Here is a 23,100-nt window from a genome sequence, read left to right as displayed (position 1 = left end):
TATTTTTAACAGTAAAGTGAGTTTATATAGTGAGATACAGTACTTAGAACTCCGTCTGACTGGTTAGATGTTGAATTTTAAAAGCAGCGGCAAGCCTGTCCATCTCAAAGGTTTGCTAATCTGACAGAAGTTCGCTGCTTTTAAAATTCAATATCTCACCAGTCAGACGGAGTTCTAAGTACTATATTTCACTATATAAACTCACTTTACTGTTAAAAATAAGTGTAAAATGCAAAACTTCAGTGGGCGTAACAAGATGTCAGCTTTTCCCCTATCTATAGTATTCTTACTATAGAGGAGTGTGGGGTGTAGCAAGATGGCGGCAACGGAACGTCACTTCCGTTACACATTCTGACGAAACACCTTGACTGAAAAAAAGCTGAGAAACACTGCTGTAGACATATGTGGTGGTCCACAGCAAAATGGCCTCCGCTCTAGCACTGTCTACATAACTTCCTCCTCTCTAGTGCTCAGAAGTGTTTCAGGTGATGTCATCTTTTGGGGACGGGAGGTGAGGGCTGTTTGTAGTTAACTCTCTTGATGCTGGAAGTGGTGTGTGCCATGTAACAGTGCCGTGCTCCTGTGCTGCAGTTGCTGTGAGTTGCCCTGTGTGTGTTGGTTTATAGCCATTATCCCTCCTTGTATGTTCTGGGCTTCCTATTAGACTACACTGTGATTTGTACCCTGGTCTGGGAGGAAATGCTGTGTTGGTTGTAGAGGAAGCCATGATTCCAGCTATATGTATTCCCAGCTCTCAGATCCTACACACATGTTTTACTGCTTTTTTATGTCATACAATATTGACAGCAGCAGACGTAATCGAATGGCTGAAGACAGAAATGTGACCGATTTTTACCTGCTGCATGATTTAGAATTCTGTTCATCTGTGTCTGAGATTTACTCTCACCAAACCCTCGTTCACACCAGTGCGGCTTTGAAATAACGCCACTTCAGTGTGATTTCAGAGCCGCAGATCAATGCGATTTGGGTCTCTGATTTCATTGTGGCTCATAACTTCTTTTAACAGAAGTCGATGAAATTGCAAAAAAAGAAAAAGTAGTGCATGAAACTTTTACAGAGTCGCAACAATTTGAATGGTTCCATTGCTGGCAATGGGGTGTGACTTGTCATGCAATTTTGAACTATCAAGGGGGGGGGGGGGGGACCCAAGTCCTATTGTCAGTGTCAAGGGACGCAGCAGCAGGACTCTTGAGCGTGTCCGTACAAGTGCCCCGGGGAATGCAGGTCTCTGTGGGGGCACTTGAGAAGAGGGGGAGTCAGGAGTGCCGCTATATATATCAAACAATTTTATTTTATTCATTTTTTTTAAACAAACCTTTACAACCCTTTTAAATAATAATATAAATAAAAATACATAAATACATTTTAATAGTGAAAAATAAATATTCAAATAAAATAACCACTAATCCTAACCCTAATATTAGCCACTAACCTAACATATTAAATAAACCCCTAACAATTAACCCCTTTATAAAGAAAAGTAAAAAAAAAAATAATAATAGAAGTGGATGAAAAAGCTGAAAAACATAGCAACAAATTATGAAACGGGTGATATTTTTCTCTATTGGCTAATAAAATAAAAAGCCAAGGCTCAAAAACACTTTAACGCCCCTAAAAAAAATATTTTCAAAAATCCTTGAGAAGCCTGTGTAGTCTTTACCTCTTTTAACACAGTGGCGGGCCCAGTGCTCTCCCTGCATGTTAACCGCTTCAGCCCCGGAAGATTTTACCCCCTTCCTGACCAGAGCGTTTTTTGCGATTCGGCACTGCGTCGCTTTTACTGACAATTGCGCGGTCGTGCGACGTGGCTTCCAAACAAAATTGACGTCCTTTTTTTCCCACAAATAGAGCTTTCTTTTGGTGGTATTTGATCGCCTCTGCGATTTTTATTTTTTGCGCTATAAACAAAATAAGAGCGTCAATTTTGAAAAAAAAAAACGCATTATTTTTTTACATTTTGCTATAATAAATATCCCGCAAAAATATATAAAAAAAACATTTTTTTTCCTCAGTTTAGGCCGATCGTATTCTTCTACATATTGTTGGTAAAAAAAAATCGCAATAAGCGTTTGGTTTGCGCAAAAGTTATAGCGTTTACTAAATAGGGGATAGTTTTATGGCATTTTTATTAATAATTTTTTTTCACTAGTAATGGCGGCGATCAGCGATTTTTATTGTGACTGCGACGTTATGGCGGACATGTCGGACATTTTTGACACATTTTTGGGACCATTGTCATTTATACAGCAATCAGTGCGATTAAAAATGCACTGATTACTGTGTAAATGACACTGCAGTGAAGGGGTTAACCACTAGGGGGCGGGGAGGGGTTAAGTATGTCCTAGGGGAGTGATTACTAACTGTAGGGGGATGGGCTGTGTGTGTGATGTCACTGATCTCTGCTCCGATGACAGGGAGCAGAGTTCGAGTGACACTTGTTACTAGGCAGAACGGGGAGATGCTGTTTACAACGGCATCTCCCCGTTCGTCCTCTCCGTGAGGCGATCTGGTGTATCCCCGCGGCAATCGAGTCTGCGGGACCCGCGACCCGACTCACGGAGCTCCCGGCCGGCGCGCGCACGCAATGGCACGGCGGGGAATTCAAATGGACGTACCTGTAAGTCCATTTGCCCAGCCGTGCCATTCTGCCGACGTACATTGGCATGCGCTGGTCGGGAACCAGTTAAGTGAAAGGGCTAATAGGGACTGCATCTATGAGAATGATGGTGCCCTGAGTTGGGCTGTAACCTCTTTGTTTCCTGGGCACTTAAACCCCCCTCCCTGCCCAGACCAATTTTCAGCTTTTAGCGCTGTCACACTTTGAATGACAATTGCGCGGTCATGCTACACTGTACTCAAATGAAATTTTTATCATTTTTTTCACACAAATAGAGCTTTCTTTTGGTGGTATTTAATCAAAGCTGGGGTTTTTATTTTTTGCTAAACAACCAAAAAAAGACAGAAATTTTTTGAAAAAAAAACGTTTCATAGTTTGTTATAAAATTTTGCAAACGGGTAATTTTTCTCCAGTCGTCTTCCAGGGCAGCATCCGAGAGATAGGCTCCTCCTTCCTGCAACAGGAAACACATTAGTCCACCATTATAAATTTGTTAGTCTCACCTGTGTGCATCAGTTGTTTCCTCCGGACCCACAGGAGCTGCAAACGTTTGTTATTTTATCCAGTCTCTGTGCTTGGGGACTCCCTGACCAGCATCCCATTCAGCCCAGGGGGCCTTGGGAGGGCAAGCAGGGGCAGCAATCTGAGCCTCAAGGCTCTGCCTGAAGTTTCGCCCCTACAGAGGGGTGTGCAACTATCCCCCCAGCTGCACCACATGCCGTCGGCATTTTTCCCCACAGCTACTGCTCCTCGATCGTGGAGGGCCATCCGGCTGAGCCCCGCACTCCAGGTGCTTTAGAGGCTCCCTCGCTGTGCAGGCTTGGCCACCGACCCTCCTGCTCACCGATCGTATTCAGCTCGCATCCCACAAACCTCTCTGCAAGATCCCTTCATTTGCGGTCCTGGGAGGTATAGCAAGAGAGGCCGGACGCATCATTTCTGACTGTGCGGTCCGGTCGGCGGCCATCTCTTTCCCTCCAGGGAAAAGGCCTTTAATGTGCCCCCTCCCTATTGGAAACCAATAAGGAGGATTCCAGAGAGGACGTGGCAGGTGCAGGTGTGTCCACCAACCCTCACAGGGTCAGCTGGGCGGGGCTGGAGCTGGAAGCAGAAAGGGCTCTCTAAACAGAGATCCCGGTGGCCAGCCAGGTCAGACGCTTCTCTCCCCCCCCCCCCCCCCCCCCCACCCTGCGGATCCTGCATGTCAGGACAGTTCCAGGGTAAGCCAGAGCACTCTGGAGTCGCCTCTGTCTTTACCTCCCTACAAACCATACAATTGCATTGTACACTGCCAACCTCACTCAGGCCCTTTGTGCTTACTTGCAGGCAAAGGCCCCAGAGGAAAAAAGGGCGCAGACCAGAGCAAGGTATGCGCCTCTTGCAGTCACCATTTTTTCCCTGAGTGAAAAAAGCCACTATGACAAAAATGCATAAAATGGTGGCTAAGGAGTCAAAAGGCTTCCTTTAAGGACATGCTTAACTCCTTCAAAAAGGAAATAAAGAGCACTATTGGGCCAATACACTCAGCAGTAGAGAAGCTGGAGGTGCCAGAAAGCTCTAGCCAAGCCCGTACCCCATCTAGTCGATTCAGATAACTCCGAACAAATCTCAGAGGACGGCTTATGCTGGGATTCCGAGGAGGATGACTCGGCATCAGAGGGCACCCTATTTCCCTCAGAAGACACAGATAATCTTCCAAGGCTCGGTCTCATCTGGTGCAACTTGTCATGCAAGTTGGGACTGCAGTCGCATGACAAGTCATACCCCGTGACTTCCAATGAGTACCATTCATATCTGTGCGACTTCGGGTCGCAGCGACTTTAAAGTGGTCCCTGCACTACTTTGGTCCCACTTTGAAGCGACTTGAGGTCCATAGACCTCAAGAATACACCATGGTTTCAAGTTGCATCGAAATCCCTGTCAAAATTGCGTCAAAAAATCGTGCAACCTTCAGGTTTCAATTGTGGAACCAAGCCCAAAGGCTATAGCAGACACACTGGGTATCAAAGAGCAAAAAGCTGCAGGGCTTTCCCTGCACAACAAAATATACAAGGGGTTGCAGCCCAGAAAACCCAGGAGAAGCTCTTCATACCAGGTGCGATCAAGCGCAGGTATCCATTTGCAGAAGAAGACACCAAGACTTGGGTGAAAATGTCCCAAAGTGGATGCCTCCCTCGTGAGAATTGCAAACAAATCCTACTTAGCTTTTGATGATGCGGAGCATGAGAAGCAGGGGCGGCGATTTTGAATCCGGCAATAGCTTCCACTTGCACAGCTCGCACCCTAGTAGCTGGCTGTCTCAACTGCAAGCGTTGCTAGGAGACGCGCCAAGGGAAGAATCAGTGAGGACTATTCCCACACTAACCAGAGTGGCAGCTTTTCTAGCAGATGCCTTTGCTGAAATGGGAAGATATCTTCTAGGGCCATGACCTTAGGGAAGAGAGCCCTGTGGCTGAAAGTCATAGGAGGGGACATCGCCTCTAGGAATAGGCTGTGTGGGATCCCATTCACAGGAAATTTTCTGTTCGGGCCATACCTGGAAACGGTCCTGGACAGGACTGCAGCAAAGAACAAAAGGCTCCCCCCAAGCAAAAAAACAAGCAAGGGAAGGTGCCCTTTTGTCATTCCAGGAGATTTAAGCCGCTCAACAGAAGAGCGTGGGTATGCATGGCCACAATAGACTTGCAAGACGCATACTTGTATGTACCCATAAAGAAAAGTAATCAAAGATACCTAAGGTTCACGATCCAGGGGCCGGTGGCCACCCTGCATCTGCAGTAAACATCTTTTGCCTTTCGGCATCTCTTCTGTGCCCAGAATCTTCTCAAAGATTATGGCAGAAGCGCTAAAGGGCCTGAGACAGCAAGGCATTGGCGTGATACTATACCTAGACAATCTGCTGTTCTTTCTTCTTTTTTGTTATTTCTTATCCACAAAACCTGGGGTGGATAGTACAGAAAAATCGTAGCTGACCCCAAGCCAGTGGTGGTATACTTGGATTATGTGCTAGACGCCAGAGTAACCAAAACCCTCCAGACGGAAGAAAAGAACGAGGCAGTGCTGGGATTTATGTCCTCGATCCCAGCCATCACCTGGGCACAGCTCCACATGAGGCCTCTACAGAATTACATTTTACCCAGGGGATGGTGATCCATCATCCTTTAGAAATGTCCATTCCTGTCCCTTGGTTGGTCAAACAATCTCTTCGGTGGTGGCTCAATCTGCTCCGTTATGCCGAGGGGTGCAGATTGGAGCAAGCCAACCCTGTGAGGATTACCACAGACGCCAGTACCCTAGTATGGGGGGCACACATGGGGGATCTCTGTACACAGGGGAGATGTGTAACTCCAGATGGTCTAGAGCTTCCCAGTATATGAGGGAATTAAAAGCCGTAGAGGAAGCGTGGAGAGCATTGCAACAAGCTATCCAGGGGAGAGATGTCCGGATTCAGTCAGACAAACGCCACAACCGTGGCATACCTGGACAGGCAAGGAGAGACAAAATCTCCTCGTTTGAGCCTGACAGAAGCAATTCTGTCATGGGCTAAGACAAACATCCGATCAACCTCGGGCATACACTTGAAGGGGACAGACAACACGTTGGCAGACTTTCTAAGTCGAAATGCCATAAAACAGACAGAGTGGTCTCTAAACCAAGCAACCTTCTTGTGGATCACGCAAACCTGGAGAGTGCCTGAGGTAGATCTGTTTGCCTTAAGGACAAATGCGAAACTGCCAAGGTTCTTCTCGCTGGATACCACAGATGGCAACATCAGAGTGTATACGTTCGATCAAAGCTGGGCACACCAGCCGTGTTATGCATTCCCTCTGACCATTCTAATACCAAAGGTGAGCCAAAGAATCATGGAAGAAAGGGCAACAGTGATACTCGGAGCACCTCACTGGCCCCAGGGAACATGAGGACACCAGATTAGCAGAGGACCCATTTTATAAAGCTATTCCTGATCTCGTTAAATAGAGCCAGACCTGCTAAAGTCGGCAGAACTCCGACATGGAACCTCTCCATGGTGCTCAGAGGATTCCTCTCTCCGCCATTCGAACCACTGGAAAAACCACACTCTTAGTGGCCCTAGCATCGGCCAGGGGGAGTAGGTGAAAGTCTCAAGGTTTTTTTACACGATGGAACCCTACTGACTGATCCAGGCAGATAAAATAGTCTTCTCGCCACACCAAGTTTTTCTACCAAAAGTCTCTTCAACCTTTTACAGGATGCAGAATGTGGTTATCACATCTCTTCCTAAGTCAATGGATAGGAGAAAAGAGACACGCACAACAAACTAGACGTAATACTCATAGCTTATCTCGAGAGAACAAAGGGCTGGCAAAGAACTGCCATGTCGTTTGTCATTTGTCCCCTATGCAGGAGTCAATAAGGCACAGCAGACATCGAGACTCAGGATGGATAAACCTTGCCATACAGATGGTCCTTTGGGGGCAAAACCTTGCCGCCCCCCCCCCCCCCCAAGTAGGGTCAAAGCCCACTCGACCAAAGCCTGGGCAACCTCGGTCGCAGAAAAGGCAGGGGCAACTCTGGAGCAGATCTGCAGGGCAGCGACATGATCGAGCTTCAGTACCTTCGCAAGATACTACCAAAGCGACCAGCTGTCAAGACCAGACATTGGTCGCAAGGTGCTCCAGACCTTATCCCCACCCTAGTAAGTATGGCTTGATACATCCTCTCGGATGCTTCCCTGGAAGACAATTGGAGAAAACAGTTAGGTACCTGGTAACTCTTTTTTTCTAAGAAGTCATCCAGGGCAGCACTAGTTCCCACCCTAAGCAATGATACCAGGTATTGTGGGGACGCATTGGCTTACTGAGAGTTCCTTCGGTGCTTTAATACTACTGAGGCACACAGGTGAGACTAACAAATTTATAATGGTGGACTAATGTGTTTCCTGTTGCAGGAAGGAGGAGCCTATCTCTTGGATGCTGCCCTGGAAGACTTCTTAAAAAAGTTACCAGGTACCCAACTCTGTTTTTCTCCTTCATTGATATTCACTGATGGGCACAGATAAGGCGACACTGATAGGCACAGATAAGACAGCCCTGATGGTTGGCACTGATGGGCACTGGTAGGTGGTATTGATAGGCAGCACTGGTGATGACACACTGGTGATTTATAGGTGGCACTGGTAGGTGGCGCTGGTGGACACAGAAGCTTCTCCACAACCGGGACCGATGTCCCTCTCGCAGCCGCCAGTGGTTGCCTTTTTTTTTTTTCTCCTCACGCTACCAGCCTGAGGAAAAAAAATAGCCGATTACCAGCTCTGTTTACGTCACATGGTCAGCTGTCATTGATCTGTGATCAGCCGAGTCTCATAGACTAGCTGATCAGAGTGCGCCGCACGTGCCCTGCAGGGGGCGCGCATTCCGCTCAATACGGGAGGACGTCCAGGGAGGCCCTCCCGGCAAATTAAGTCTGCGCTGCAGCCGTCTTTCAGCTATAGCGTGGACGGGAAGTGGTTAAAATGAAACTTCTGGCAGATATAAAGCTCACAAATTAAAGCAGACTTTTCCCCACCAAACAGAAAACCACATCTGTAAACAAGACCCAGTCACAGTTTAGTAAAAAGTTTTAATTACAAGGCTTACATTTTAATTACACCCACTTTCTGGTCTTCCTAAGCACTGGTGACTTAGTCTGGCCCCACAGATGCCCTTAGGAAGGCGACTTCACCAGTGCCTTCCAGGTAGATCCTGTGTGCAAGCTATGAGATCTCGAGCAATCTCGAGGGAAAGGCCTTTTTAATGTTATTGTATACTGTTATAGTTTGGCATAGCTTCAGCAATGTAAGTTTTGGCTAGTGTAATACTACTTACGTTGCTGTAGCCATGGCAACAAATAACTACTCTTATTGACCCCAGATTTCTCCATTAAAGAGGACCTGTCCTGCCTTATTCCTATCACAAGGGATATTTACATTTCTTGTGATGAGACTAAAAGTAATAATAAGGGTACAGTGTAAAGCGCCCATGCTTACGTACAAAAGCAAGCGCATACGTAGGTCGCGCCCGCATATGTAAACCATGTTGGCACCAAACATGTGAGGTATCTTCACAAACGTTATAGCAAGAGCAATAATTTTAGTGCTAGCCCTACTCTTTAACTCTAAACTGGTAACCTGTAAAGAATTTTAAAGCGTCGCCTATGGAGGTTTTTCCGTACTTTGGCACCATTCCACGAGCGTGCGCAATTTTAAAGCACATGTTGGGTATCTATTTACTCGGCTTAACATCATCTTTTATACTTTAACAAAAAATTGGGTTATTATATATATTCTTCTTTTTTTTTTTTTTTTTTTTTTTTTTGCGTTAAAATTCATTTAAGTGTATTTTTTCTCAAAAAATTGCATTTGAAATATCACTGCATAAATACTGTGTGACATAAAAAAAATTGCAACAATCACCATTTTATTCTCTAAGGCCTCTGCTTGTATATAATGTTTGGGAGTTCTGAGTAATTTTCTTGCAAAAAAAAAAAATGATTTTTTAAATGTAGGAGAAAAATGTCGGAATTGACCTGGGCAGAAAGTAGTTAAAGTGTATGTACAGTGCATCTGGAAAGTATTCATAGCGCTTCACTTTTTCCACATTTTGTTAAGTTACAACCTTATTCCAAAATTGATTACACTCATTATTTTTCTCAAAATTCTACAAACAATACCCCATATTGACAATTTGAAAGAAGTTTGTTTGAAATCTCTGCAAATTTATTAAAAATAAAAAAAAATCACATGTACCTAAGTATTCACAGCTTTTGCCATCACATTCAAATTGAGCTCAGGTGCATCCTGTTTCCACTGATCATCCTTGAGATGTTTCTACAGCTTGATTGGAGTCCACCTGTGTTAAATTCAGTTGATTGGACATGATTTGGAAAAGCACACGTGTCTATAAGGTCCCACAGTTAGTGCATGCCAGAGCACAAACCAAGCCATGAAGTCCAAGGAATTGTCTATAGACCTCCGAGACTGAATTGTATCGAGGCACAGATCTGGGGAAGGGTACAGAAAAATTTCTGCAGCATTGAAGGACCCAATGAGCACAGTGGTCTCCATCATCCGTAAATGAAAGAAGTTTGGAACCACCAGTACTCTTCCTAGAGCAGTCCATCTGGCCAAACTGAGCGATTGGGGGAGAAGGGCCTTAGTCAGGGAGGTGACCAAGAACCTGATGGTCACTCTGACAGAGCTTCTCTGTGGAGAGAGGAGAACCTTCCAGAAGAACAACCATCTCTGCACCACTCCATCAATCAGGTCTGTATGGTAGAGTGGCCAGACAGAAGCCACTCCTCAGTAAAATGCACATGACAGCCCACCTGGAGTTTGCCAAAAGGCACCTGAAGGACTCTTAGACCATGAGACACAAAATTCTCTGGTCTGATGAAACAAAGATTGAACTGCTTTAATGGCAAGCGTCATGTCTGGAGGAAACCAGGCACCGCTCATTACCTGGCCAATACCATCCCTACAGTGAAGCATAGTGGTGGCAGCATCATGCTGTGGGGATGCTTTTCAGTGGCAGAAACTGGGAGACTAGTTAGGATCGAGGGAAAGATGAATGCAGCAATGTACAGAGACATCCTTGATGAAAACCTGCTCCAGAGTGCTCTGTACCTCAGACTGGAGCGAAGGTTCATCTTCCAACAGGACAACGACTCTAAGCACACAGCCATGATAACAAAAAAGTGACTGCGGGACAACTCTGTGAATGCCCAGACTTGAACCCGATTGAACATCTCTGGAGAGATCTGAAAATTGCTGTGCACCGATGCTCCCCATCCAACCTGATGGAGCTTGAGAGGTCCTGCAAAGAAGAATGGGAGAAACTGCCCAAAAATAGTGGTGCCAAGCTTGTAGCATCATACGCAAAAAGACTTGAGGCTGTAATTGGTGCCAAATGTGCTTCAACAAAGTACTGAGCTGTGGATACTTATGTACATGGGATTTTTTTTTTTTTTTTATAATAATTAATAAAGATTTCAAACAAACATCTTTCAAGTTGTCATTATGGGGTATTGTTTGTAGAATGTTGAGGAAAATATTTAATTTAATCCATTTTGGAATAAGGCTATAACATAAAATGTGGAAAAAGTGAAGTGCTACAAATACTTTCCGGATGCACTGTATACCCAAATACTAAGGCTGTGTAAGTGGATCCCTTTTTGCTGTGTAACTTTAGATGTGTAAGGTTTTTTTATGATGATTTGAATACATATTTCATAAACCGGTGTCAATCTCTCCAGTTTCTGCTCTCACTTTTTAATAGGGTGACCTAATTCCTATGGAGGGTTCTCTGTGTGCTTTTATCCAGTCCACTGCAGTCAGTGGCCCCTGCTGGTTGATTAATGGCTACTCTGTCCATTTAGCAACAGACAGGGACTTACCATAAATGAAACTGCCCCTTATGCTGGATAGTTTGGCCTTTTATAGTTAGTGGAAAATAACAAATCTGCTGACAGGACCTACAGGTATGCCGTCGTCCTTTTTTTTTTTTTTTTTTTTTTTTCTTGTCCATAGCGCCACTTAAAATATGTTCTTGTAAATTTGCCAGATAGTGCTGCTCCCGCTATACCTCTTACCCACTGCTGACATGAGTGTGGCAGTTCTACATAGACACCAATGCAGGACGTGACTGCTCCCCCCCCCTGCTAATTTTTAATAATGTCAGTATGTTTTTAAAAAAAAGGCCTGTGGGGTAAAGGTAAGCAAGACAACCATTTAATAATTCATTATGAGACTCAGGTTTATGTTTATTAATGCAGATGAAACGCCTGTGCTTTTTTTCATCTCTTTATAGTTTAATTGTTCTTTGTTTTCCCGTCTTTCAGAATGGAGCAGGTTGTATTAAGTTATGGAGACTCCCTTCTACGCTCTTCCGATGTTACTCTTCTTGATGCCCCACATTGGTTGAATGATAACATCATCGGCTTTACCTTTGAATTCTTGGCATTGTCCTTAGCACCATCTAGAGCTGAAAGAGTTGCTTTCCTCAGCCCTGAAGTAAGCCAGTTCATCAAATGCTGTGGGAATGAAGCCAAAGAGTTCCTACAGCCACTGGAACTTCCTAACAAGGACCTTGTTTTGTTGCCTGTGAATGATAATGCAGGTTCGGCAGCAGGTGGCACACACTGGAGCCTCCTTGCCTACCTCCGTAGGTTCAGTGGATTTCTTCATTTCGACTCGGCACCAGGGACTAATGCCCCACATGCCAACCGCATGGCAAAAAACCTAGGTATGTTGCTGGGTGGTAATCCTCATTGCCAGGAGGAGAAGGCACCTGTCCAGCACAACAGCTATGATTGTGGAATGTATGTAGTATGTGTGGCTGAAGCGCTGTGTGAGCAGTATTTTCTTGGGGATAACAATCTGAACTTTCAAAATATTACACCCCAGTATGTGACACAGAAGAGGAAAGAGTGGAAAGAGATCATCAGGGGACTGAGTTCTGATTCCAAGGCAAGTTCTGACTTTTGAGTTCAGACAGATTGCTTATGCAAGAAGAGAACTTGAAAAATCATTTTTTTGCTTTTGACTACTACCAGATCCAAGTTTTGATCAGATGCATTAAAATTGGTCCATTACCACGCTGATGTTTATTATAACTTTTTATTTTATTTTTTTGTTCAAGGGACAGTATGTTTTAGCATGGTGTGTTTAAAAGTTACCAGCAGGTGCATCTTCCATAAAGAGTTTAATGGTATTTTATTGTATGCGATGCTCCTGTCTGGACCGTCAGCCCGCCAGTCTGAAGTGTCAAATCCCACCACTCAGCAGTCATTGGTTGCTGGGACCGTGGGCACTCTGATGGGGAAATATGATGGAAGGTGACACTTTGATGGGGACGCCTGATTTAAAGGAGCACTCTGATGGGGAACCTATTGTAATGGGGCACTTTGATGGGCACAACTGATGTAAGCGGGTACACTGATGGGAGTCACCAGATGTAAGGGGGTCTTCTGCTGCAAAAACCTGATGTATGTGGGCGCTCTGATGGGGACATCTGATCTAAGGGGGCACTCTGATGGGAATACCTGATCGAAGGTGGCACTGTGATGGGGACCCCTGATGTAAGAGAGCACCCTGATGGCAACAGCCTATGTAAGGGGTCACTGTGATGGGGAAACCTTATGTAATGGGGCACTCTGGGGACAACTGATGTAAGGGGGCACGCTAATGGGAGTCACCAGATGTAAAGGTGCCCTCTGATGCAGAAACCTGTTGTAAATAGGCACTCTGGGGGTACTCTTGACAGTGGCATCTGATTGATGGGGTAGTTGGATGGGGGCACCCAATGTAATGAATAATGCCTAGTACACACGAGCCGAATGTCAGGCGACAACCGCTGGTTCAATAAAAACCGGCTGACATTCGGCCCGTGGAAAACCAGCAGCCGACTGGCTCCCGCGTATGCGCTCTCAGCCAATGGGTCAGAACGCTGACCGGAGTGTTCTGCCCCCCTGTCAAAACACAACAGCTCAGCGGGGGGGAGATTGCTGTACTAACGTTGGATTGTCAGTTTTTTTTTTTTGGTTGAATGAAAAAACTGTTGGTGTGTACCAGGCTTTAATCTGGTAGAGAACACTAATGGGGACATTTACGTTTACAGAGTATTACTAGAGTGTGTGGGGAAGAAACGTTAACAAAAGCACCAGAGAGCATGGCTTGCGCCAAAAAGAAAAAAAAAAGGAGAGTAGCTGCTGAAAACCGAGCCTTCAATGAATAGACGGACTAATATATGTTCATTCTTCATTTGGGAAGCTTAAAACCAGTTTGTCTCATTTGTTGTGAAACCGTGGCGATAATAAAAAGTAGCAATGTGAAGCGCCACTACAAACAAAACACGGTTCGTTTTGAGCAGACATATCCACAGCATTCTAAGGTGAGGGCATGTAAAATAACTGAACTGAGAGCCCAGTATGACAGATCCACCAAAGTGCTCTCACATTCAATTACAGCCCAGCAACGTGCAAATGAATGTTCACTTAAAGTAGCATAGATTTGGGGCAACACATACGTATTTAACAATGGTATGTTTGTAAAGAAGTGCTTGAATGCTGTTGCTGAAACTTTACCTAAGGGTAAACAAAAAGATGAGTTGTGTGACAAAAAAAAAAAAAAAAAATCAACCGAATCCCACCGGCAGCTTCAACAGCAACAAGGAAAAAAAATGAAATCTTAACAGAGGGTGTATTGGCACAGCTTGCTGCAGTGCAGTGTGCGTTTCTTGATTCATTTCATTGATTAATCAATAGATATAACTGATAATGCCCAACTTTTGGTGTATGTAAGATTTTTTCACAAAGAAACAAAAGAACCTCTGTGAGGACCTGTTAGGTGCAACACCACTTGAGACACGCATGTGATGACAAGACATACAATGCCTTGAAAAAGTATTCATAGCCCTTGAAATTTTCCACATTTTGTCATGTTACAACCAAAAATGTAAATGTATTTTATGTGATAGACCAACACAAAGTGGCACATAATTGTGAAGTGGAAGGAAAATGATAAATGATTTTCAAGAATTTTTACAAATAAATATTTAAAAAGTGTGACGTGCATTTGTAATTAGCCCCCTTTACTCTGATACCCCTAACTAAAATCTAGTGGAACAAATTGCCTTTAGAAGTCACCTAATTAGTAAATAGAGTCCACCTGTGTGTAATTTAATCTCAGTATAAATACAGTTGTTCTGTGAAGCCCTTAGAGGTTTGTTAGAGAACCTTTAGTGAACAAAGAGCATCATGAAGGTCAAGGAACACACCAGACAGGTCAGGGATAAAGTTGTGGAGAAGTTCAAAGCAGGGTTAGGTTATAAAAAAATATCCCAAGCTTTGAATATCTCATGGAGCACTGTTCAATCCATCATCCGAAAATGGGAAGAGTATAGCACAACTGCAAACCTACCAAGACATGGCCGTCCACTTAATCTGACAGGCCGGGCAAGGAGAGAATTAATCAGAGAAGCAGTCAATGGCCCATGGTAACGCTGGAGGAGCTGCAGAGATCCACAGCTCGGGTGGGAGAATCTATCCACAGGACAACTATTAGTTGTGCACTCCACAAATCTGGAATTTATGGAAGAGTGGCAAGGAGAAAGCCATAAGAAGTCCAATTTGCAGTTTGTGAAAAGCCATGTGGGGGACACAGCAAACATAGAAAAAGGTGCTCTGGTCAGATGAGACTAAAGTTGAACGTTTTGACCTAAAAGCAAAACGCTATGTGTGGCGGAAAACTAACACTACACATCACCCTGACCACACCATCCCCAGCGTGAAATGTGGTGGCAGCATCATGTTGTGGGGATGCTTTTCTTTAGCAAGGACAGGGAAGCTGGTCAAAGTTGATAGGAAGATGGATGGAGCCAAATACAGGGCAATCTTAGCAGAAAACCTATTAGAGTCTGCAAAAGACTTGAGACTGGGGTGGAGGTTCACCTTCCAGCAGGAAAACTACCCTAAACATACAGCCAGAGCTACAATGTAATGGTTTAGATCAAAGCATATTCATGTGTTAGAATTGAGAATCTGGCAAAACTTGAAAATTGCTGTTCACAGAAGCTCTCCATCCAATCTCTGACAGAGCTTGAGCTAGTTTGAAAAGAAGAATGGGCAGAAATTTCACTCTCTAGATGTGCGAAACTGGTAGAGACATCCCCAAAAAGATTTGCAGCTGTAATTGCAGCGAAAGGTGGTTCTACGAATTATTGACTCAGGGGGGCTGAATACAAATGCATGCCACACTTCTCAGATATTTATTTGTAAAAAATTTGGAAAACCATTTATCGTTTTCCTTCCACGTTACAATTACAGCATATCACAAAAGTGAATACATCCCTCACATTTTTGTAAATATTTTATTATATCTTTTCATGTGATAACACTGAAGAAATTACACTTTGCTACAATGTAAAGTAGTGAGTGTACAGCTTGTATAATGCCCCATACACACAAGCAGATTTTTCATCGAAAAAAACTTGTATGGTTTTTTCCAACGGAATTCCGCTCAAGCTTGGCTTGCATACACACGGTCACACAAAAGTTCTCGGAACTTTCGACCGTCACTACGACGAGCCGAGAAAATGAAGTTCAATGCTTCTGAGCATGCGTCGAATTGTTTCCAAGCATGGAATTTTGCTCGTTGGAATTTCCGATCGAAAAATAGAGAACCTGCTCTCAATCTTTTGCTGGCGGGAATTCCGTCAGCAAAAGTCCGATGGAGCATACACACGGTCAGAATTTCCGACCAAAAGCTCACATCGGACTTTTGCTGGGGGAATTTCCGATCGTGTGTACGGGGCACAACAGTGTAAATTTGCTGTACCCTCAAAATAACTCAACACACAGCCACTAAATCGCTGGCAACAAAAGTGAGTACACCCCTAAGTGAAAATGTCCAAATTGGACCCAAAGCATCAATATTTTGTGTGGCCACCATTATTTTCCAGAACTGCCTCAACCCTCTTAAACATGGAATTCACCAGAGCTTCACAGGTTGCCACTGCTCCACTCCTCCATTACAACATCACGGAGCTGGTGGATGTTAGAGACTTTGCGCTCCTCCACCTTCCGTTTTGAGGATGCCCCACAGATGCTCAATAGGGTTTAGGTCTGGAGACATGTTTGGCCAGTCCATCACATTTACCCTCAGCTTCTTTAGCAAGACAGTGATCATCTTGGAGGTTTGTTTGGGGTTGTTATGATGTTGGAATATTGCCCTGTGGCCCAGCGCTTGTTTGCGGGCTTTCTTGTGCATCATCTTTAGAAGAGACTTCCTTCTGGGATGACATCCATGCAGACCAATTTGATGCAGTGTGCGGTGTAGGGTCTGAGCACTGACAGGCTGACCTTCTCACCCATTCAACCTCTACATCGATGCTGGCAGCACTCATACGTCTGTTTCCCAAAGACAACCTCTGGATATGACGCTGAGCACATGCACTCAATTCCTTTGGTTGACCATGGCGAGGCCTGTTCTAAGTGGAACCTGTCCTGTTAAACTGCTGTATGGTCTTGGCCACCGTGCTGCAGCTCAGTTTCAGGGTTTTGGTAATCTTCTTATAGCCTAGGTCATCTTAATGTAGGGCAACAATTCTTTTTTTCAGATTCTCAGAGAGTTCTTTGCCATGAGGTTCCATGTTGAACTCCCAGTGACCAGTATGAGAGAGTGAGAGCAATAACACCAAATTTAGCACACCTGCTTCCCATTCACACCTGAGACCTTGTAACACTAACGAGTCACATAACATTGGGGAGGGAAAATTGCTAATTGGGCTCAATTTGGAAATTTTCACTTAGGGGTGTACTCACTTTTGTTGCCAGCAGATTAGACATTAATGGCTGTGTTGAGAGCAAATTTACACTGTTATACAAGCTGTACACTCACTACTTTACATTGTAGCAAAGTGTAATCTCTTCAGTGTTGTCACATGAAAAGATATAAAATTTTTACAAAAATGTGAGGGGTGTACTCACTTGTCAGATACTGTATGTGCCACTTTGTGTTGGTCTATCACTTAAAATCCCAATAAAATACAGTTACGTTTTTGGTTGTAATATGACAAAATGTGGAAAACTTCAAGGGATATGAATACTTTTTCAAGGCACTGTATATGAAGCCTTCAAAATGAAAGTAAACTTCCAGCTCTTGCTTTTACCTATAGGTAAGCCTATAATAAGACCTACTTCTAGGTAGTGTAAATATCTCCCAAACGTGCATCGTTTAGTAGATACTGTATATGCAGCCAGTGACATCACTGGCGCATGTGCTCTGAAGGAACGGCCACCCATGCTGTTTCTTCAGAGCCTTGTGCTGTGAACAGCAGCTCCCACGCGCATGGGCTTGACGTCATCGGGGCTCCGGCCAGTCACCGAGCCGGAGTCCGCGAACCCGGAAGCAAGACGGGTGAGGTTGAGAGCGCCTGCATGGCTGACATCTCAGCGCCGGAAGAGCTTCATTTTAAGGTAAGTTTAACATAATATGCTAGTATGTGATGCACATTATAACATTACCTTGCAGGTAGAAAAACAAATGTCCATCGGTTTACAACCGCTTTAAGGAGATTCTGGGAAGGAGGAGGATAGATAAAAAAAAAAAAGTGGTCTCAGTCACCACCGATGGTGCCCCTGCCATGGTAGGAAGGGAGAGAGGAGCTGTGGCATGGCTGCAAGAGGATAACCCTGACCTTATTGCATACCACTGCATCATTCACCAGACTGTCCTGTGTGCCATTCAGAAAAGTATGCAGAAATCATGGACACAATGATGAAACTCATCAACTTCCTAAGGCTATCTTCATCCCATTGTTTTCTAAGAGAGTTTCTTAGAGAAATTGAGGCAAATGCAAATTACTTTTTACTGCACAGAAATGTTAGATGGCTGAGTAAAGGTAGTGTATTGGAACACCTTTGGTCCATTCAAACAGAAGAAGGAGCTTTCTTAGTACAACTCAAAAGTCAGAAAGCAAAACGTTTTTTTACAAGATAAGAGCACAATGGATAGTATTGCCTTCCTAGTAGACATGACATCACACCTTAAAGTGATTATAAAGTCTCGCTTTTTTCCCTATAAAAATAACAAACATGTCATACTTACCTGCTCTGTTGCAGTGGATTTGCACAGAGCAGCCCAGATCCTCCTTTTCTCTGGTCCCTCTTCTGTGCTCCTGGCCCCTCCCTCCTGTTCAGTGTCCTCACAGCAAGCAGCTTGCTATGGGGACACCCAAACGGAGTCACAGCTCCCTGTGTCCATTCAGACACGGAGCTCCAGCCCTGCCCCCCCTCTCCCCTGATTGGCTAGCTGACTTTGACAGCAGCGGGAGCCAATCGGGAAGGACAATCTCGGAAAGCTGAGACACTCGTGGACATCGCTGGATGGAGAGGGACCTCAGGTAAGTGTTAGGGGGGCTGCTGCACACACAAGGCTTTTTATCTTAACCTCCCTGGCAGTATGATTATTTCAGATTTTTTATGCTGAAAGCGGTACAATTATTTTGCACAGAAATTTGGCGTTTTATATTATAGGCCTGTAATTCTTAGGAATAATTCACTTAAATCTGTCCAAACAAGAGTCTAGTAGACATCCCAGGTATGATAAAGTTTGAAAAGCGAAATAAAAAATGATAAAAAAAAAAATTATAATAACTATAAATAATTATAACAAATAATATAATAATAATAATAAAAAATATTCAATAATGTAATCAAATCAAAAACACTGAAATTTGCTCAGTTGAAGAATTGTCGCTTTCGTTACTTTTAGTGTTTGACGATGAATTTACCCACAAGTCACTATTGCTCAATTCTGCAAGTGATTCTAATTTATTATTGCTGTTTTCTAGCTGGTCTAAAACCACCTTTAATGTAAAGGGACAGTTTTGGTTGCTATGGACAATCTCCAGTTTCCAGGCAGAAAGAACAGTTTTTATTTATTTCAGGTACTTATATAGCGCCGTCAATTTACGCAGCGCTTTACATATACATTGTACATTCACATCAGTCCCTACCCTCAAGGAGCTTACAATCTAAGGTCCCTAACTCACATTCATACATATTGGGGACAATTTAGACAGGAGCCAATTAACCTACCAGCATGTCTTTGGAGTGTGGGAGGAAACCGGAGTACCCGGAGGAAACCCATGCAGGCACAGGGAGAACATGCAAACTCCATGCAGGTAGTATCGTGGCTGGGATACAGTACTGTAATCTGTGAGATTACAGTATACTGTATCTATACTGTGTGTTTTACTTTTTGAATTTGGCGCCGAACTCCGTCCCCGTGCATCGCAACGCTCAGGGAGCAGTGCCCAGACCAATTTTCAGGTTTTTAATTTTTTGCAACATAAGTAAAAAAAAAAAGTGCGAGAATGTTGAAAACAAAAAAACATGTTTAGTTTCTATAATAAAATTTTGCAAATAAGTAATTTTTGTTCATAAATTCGGGCCAAAATTTATACTGCTACATATCTTTGGTAAAAAATAACCCAAAAAATAACCCAAATAAGTGTATATTATTTGGTCTGTGTGAAAGTTATAGAGTCTACAAGCTATGGTGCAAATTATTGAAAATTGATCACATCTGATGCACTGACGGCCTATCTCATCTCTTAAGGCCCTGAGATGTCAGGAAATCTCCCCCAAATGACCCCTTTTTGGAAAGTAGACAGTCCAAGGTATTTAGTAAGAGGCATAGTGAGTTTTTTGAAGTTGTATTTTTTTCCCACAATTCTTGGGAAAAAAAAGAAATTATTATTTTTTTTACACATAATTTTTATGACAAGTTATTTCTCCCACACAGCAAATGCATACTTTCAATTACATCCCAAAATACATTTAGCTACTCCTCCCGAGTATAGCGATACCACATGTGTGGGACTTTTTCACAGCCTGGCCACATAGAGAGGTCCAAAATGCAGGGTAGGGCCATCAGGCATTTTAGGAGCATAATTTGCACATAAAATTGCACATAAAAACGACCTATCGCACTTTTGAAGGTCCTGGAGCACCTGGACAGTGGAATTACCCACAAAATGACTCCATTTTGGAAAGCTAACACCCCAACATATATTCTATGAGGCATGGCCTGCAGGTAGGTACTCAGGTATTCTAATGGCCTGGTGACAGGTACTTGGGTACTCAGAGGGGCTGGTGATAGGTACTCTGATGGGCTGGTGACAGGTACTCGGGTACTCCGATGGGCTGGTGACAGGTACTCGGGTACTCCGATGGGCTGGTGACAGGTACTCGGGTACTCCGATGGGCTGGTGACAGGTACTTGGGTACTCCGATGGGCTGATGACAGGTACTCGGGTACTCAGAGGGGCTGGTGATAGGTACTCTGATGGGCTGGTGACAGGTATTCGGGTACTCAGATGGGCTGGTGACAGGTACTCGGGTACTCCGATGGGCTGGTGACAGGTACTCAGGTACTCCGATGGGCTGATGACAGGTACTTGGGTACTCAGAGGGGCTGGTGATAGGTACTCTGATGGGCTGGTGACAGGTATTCGGGTACTCAGATGGGCTGGTGACAGGTACTCGGGTACTCTGATGGGCTGATGACAGGTACTCGGGTACTCTGATGGGCTGATGACAGATGCTTTGATGGGTGGTGACAGGTCCTCTTTATTGGGGGGGGGCAATCAGTGTGTTTGGTGTATACTGTAGGCGGTAACGAGCTGTTACTGCAATCTCCTCACACACGGTCAGTCGGTGAGGAGAAAGCACAGTAACAGCTCGTTACCGCGGTTTGTTGACATTGCGTGACTGGCTGTGATTGGACATAGCCAGTCACATGGTAAAGAGCCAATTTCATTGGCTCTTTACCGCGATTGAGGATGGGCTGTGTCAGTGTGACAAGCCTCGACCCCGATCGCCCCTCGTGCAAGCCCTTAGGGTATGCACGAGGACAATGCATGTGACCGGCTGCTATTGGACACAGTCAGTCACGTGGTAAAGAGCCGAATTTTATTGGCTTTTTACAATAATCTGGGATGGTCTGCGTCCCCGGGGACACGCCTCATCCCCGATCGCCGCACAGGAGCTGCAAGAAGCCCTGGACGTCATATGACGCCCGCTCGGAGGGACAGAGTGTTACTGCGGATGTCATATGACTGGCCTGGTATAGAAGTGGTTAAGGAAAGAGAGATGTTTCTTTCCTTGACTTCATAAATAAACTGATTAGAAACTTCAGTAAATAGTTTGACAGCTTTAGTCTTGGGCAGCAGCTCCTCCTGCTCATCCACAATCCATTCCTCATTTAAGATATCAGAGTGTTTTCAAAGGAGGTGATGCAGACCTTCAAGTGGACACATAAATGATTTCTACAGCCACAAAATATTGATCTGCAAACAAACTAAGAGAGCACTTTGGAGGAACTCATCCTGTTAACTTCTGGCTACAGACAGGGCCTGAGACTGGTTTCTCTTGTCTAATCAAGGTAGCACTACACACCTTGATCAGGTTTGGATCTATATACAGCTGTGAGTCAACTTTCTCCACTATGAACATTATTGAAGCTAAGTATCGTTCCAGGCTCACCAGTGAGCACCTACATATGTGCATGAGAGTGGCAGTTTTATTTCCAAGGTACATACTATGTCATCAATGCTAATAGGTCTTAATTTGTAATTTAATGGTTTGTGGGGTATTGTATCAAATGCCTTAGCCCAGGATACTCCTACAGATCTGGTGAAGTGGGAGTGCAACAACACAGGAGAAAGTTTTTTTTTTTTTTTTATATATACAATCTTTATTTATACATGGGAGAACACCCTTGGGCTTTCTACTCTATTACGCCAGGAAATTGATTGAGATTCATTATAACATGAAACAGTGAATTTCACTGCTATAAGCACATATTTTTACTAAACGACAGTGTGTAGACACTATGTATTGTTGTGATTAGCTGTGATTGGCCACAGCTAATCATATGGTACAAATGGGCTGTGATCACAGTGACCAATCACAGCTAGCAACACAATTCTATACAATGAATGGCGTGAAAGGAAGCTATTCATTGTTTACAACTGTCATGTGGTCTGCTGTGATTGGTCACAGCAATGACGTTACTGGCAGCGGGCCGGTACACTGATCAGTCATCCGCTGTGGCCGGTGGACACAGCGGGTGACAGATTGTGCTGCAGCACTGTCCATTCTCGGGAAGACGTCATATGATGTCCTCCCAGAACAATATGGCTCCCGCAGTTGAATAAAATGTGGGTTTTTTTCACAATTTTTTTTTTTACATACTGTCACCAGTGCAACAGTGTCATCATATGACTGGTGCGGCATGGATCAGGGATACTGACTGGTGACAGTGTGGAAAAAAAAAACTAAATGTTTTTTCAATTTTTTCATATATTTTTTTTTCTCTTTTACGTAGTTCAGTGTCAGTGATTTTTTTTTTTTTTTCTTTACACTGTTGTTGCTGATAACAGTGATGAGCACTGTTATCAGCAGCAGTTTTAATTGTCATGAATAGCTTTCATTCATGACAGCATGCTTACTATTGTGATGCTGTGATTGGCTACAGCTAATCACATGGTACAGGGTGCCAGGTACCAAAAGTGAGATCTAAATCTTGTTCAATCTCCTCCAAATCAATGCTGTATACCACTTCAGACACCAATGTCACAAAATGCTCACCAGAGATGTTGGATCCCTAGGTTGTAGGAGGTCAATATCAGCCTCATCAGAACTCCAGAGCTCCGATTATAATCACTCCTTTCCACATGGCTCCAAATCTACTCTTCTGTAATAAACATTGAATTTGAAGCTCTGTCCTTGGAGAAACATGATTAAACAAACAGACATAGTGTTCTCGGTCATAAAACCGTTTATTAAAAATAACGGTTAAGAACACTTACATTTAGGTTGTGCGAAATGACATATCTCTATCATAAAATAGACAATGCATCTGCCTCTGGCTCCTGCCTCTC

General features: G+C 44.0%; 1 protein-coding gene across 4 annotated transcripts; it reads left to right on the top strand.

The window, feature by feature from the left end:
* Positions 1-453: 453 nt before the first annotated feature.
* Positions 454-12,259, top strand: SENP8 (SUMO peptidase family member, NEDD8 specific). 4 transcript variants are annotated; one of them, XM_073619110.1, is made up of 3 exons: positions 473-596; positions 7,566-7,623; positions 11,492-12,259. In XM_073619110.1, the coding sequence occupies exon 3, from the start codon at positions 11,493-11,495 to the stop codon at positions 12,135-12,137; it is 645 nt and encodes a 214-aa protein (XP_073475211.1). In that variant the 5' UTR covers positions 473-596; positions 7,566-7,623; position 11,492; the 3' UTR covers positions 12,138-12,259. The 4 variants fall into 4 exon arrangements, with proteins under 4 accessions (XP_073475209.1, XP_073475211.1, XP_073475210.1 ...); XM_073619111.1 differs by having other exon boundaries at positions 496-511; XM_073619108.1 differs by lacking the exon at positions 7,566-7,623 and having other exon boundaries at positions 454-511.
* Positions 12,260-23,100: the final 10,841 nt, after the last annotated feature.

This window comes from Aquarana catesbeiana, linkage group LG03 (genome assembly GCF_042186555.1).
Source record: "Aquarana catesbeiana isolate 2022-GZ linkage group LG03, ASM4218655v1, whole genome shotgun sequence".
Taxonomy (NCBI): Eukaryota; Metazoa; Chordata; class Amphibia; order Anura; family Ranidae; genus Aquarana; species Aquarana catesbeiana.
Note: the sequence above shows the minus strand (reverse complement) of the source record. Positions and strands in the feature narration are given on the sequence as shown.

What these genes read in the sequence shown, in the direction of transcription:
- SENP8 (XM_073619108.1), top strand. Translation starts at nt 489, where the DNA reads ATGTCATCTTTTGGGGACGGGAG. An exon ending in TCATCTTTTGGGGACGGGAG is followed by an intron (nt 512 to 11,491) that starts GTGAGGGCTGTT and finishes CCCGTCTTTCAG; the next exon opens with AATGGAGCAGGTTGTATTAA.